Source organism: Apaloderma vittatum, unplaced genomic scaffold, assembly GCF_000703405.1.
Source record: "Apaloderma vittatum isolate BGI_N311 unplaced genomic scaffold, ASM70340v1 scaffold25582, whole genome shotgun sequence".
Lineage (NCBI taxonomy): Eukaryota > Metazoa > Chordata > Aves > Trogoniformes > Trogonidae > Apaloderma > Apaloderma vittatum.
Window position 1 is genome coordinate 695 of NW_009703461.1, and position 478 is coordinate 1,172.

A 478-nucleotide genomic window follows, 5' to 3' on the forward strand; every position below is an offset into this window, starting at 1 on the left:
ACAGCGACTCTCTTTGCTTGCTCGGCAGCGTCTCCTCGTGCTTCTCCGAGGCTGCTTCTCCTTCGTCGGGGATTTTATTGGGGTAGTTACTGGCCACGTACAGTTTGTTTATGTCCAGGGTGGTCTTGCTGAAGGGAGCCATGGAGGAGTACATGCTCGCATAGCCGTTGGAGGAGCAGCTGAGAGCAGCCAGGTCCAGCGCCTTCCCTCCCGTGATGATGGGGATGTTGAGGGAGAGCTTCCTCCGGCGGCTGGGGGACGAGGACTTGGTGATGGAGAGCGGGGGAGGCGAGGAGAACTTGCGGTTGGCTCGGGGAGACTTGGGGGGCTCGCCGTACAGCAGCTTGTTGTTCTGGCTGTTGGCAAACAGCAGCTCCAGGGACCTTGGCACAGAGATGGGGAGAGGGTGAGCTTGTATGGGAGGGGGCTGGAGGTCCTCACCAGCAGCTCCAGCAGCTCCCCCTGGCCCCGCCCACCT

At 61.5% G+C, this 478-nt stretch overlaps 1 protein-coding gene across 1 annotated transcript in view; it reads right to left on the minus strand.

The window, feature by feature from the left end:
- Positions 1–2: 2 nt before the first annotated feature.
- LOC104270320 (ras-specific guanine nucleotide-releasing factor 1-like) overlaps positions 3–478 on the minus strand; it is a gene marked incomplete at both ends in the record, with an annotated part of 3,258 nt that continues 2,782 nt past the window's right edge. Inside the window, one exon of the mRNA XM_009864644.1 lies at positions 3–383. Within this exon, the coding sequence (XP_009862946.1) occupies positions 3–383 (381 nt within the window). The remainder of the gene's footprint in view (positions 384–478) is intronic.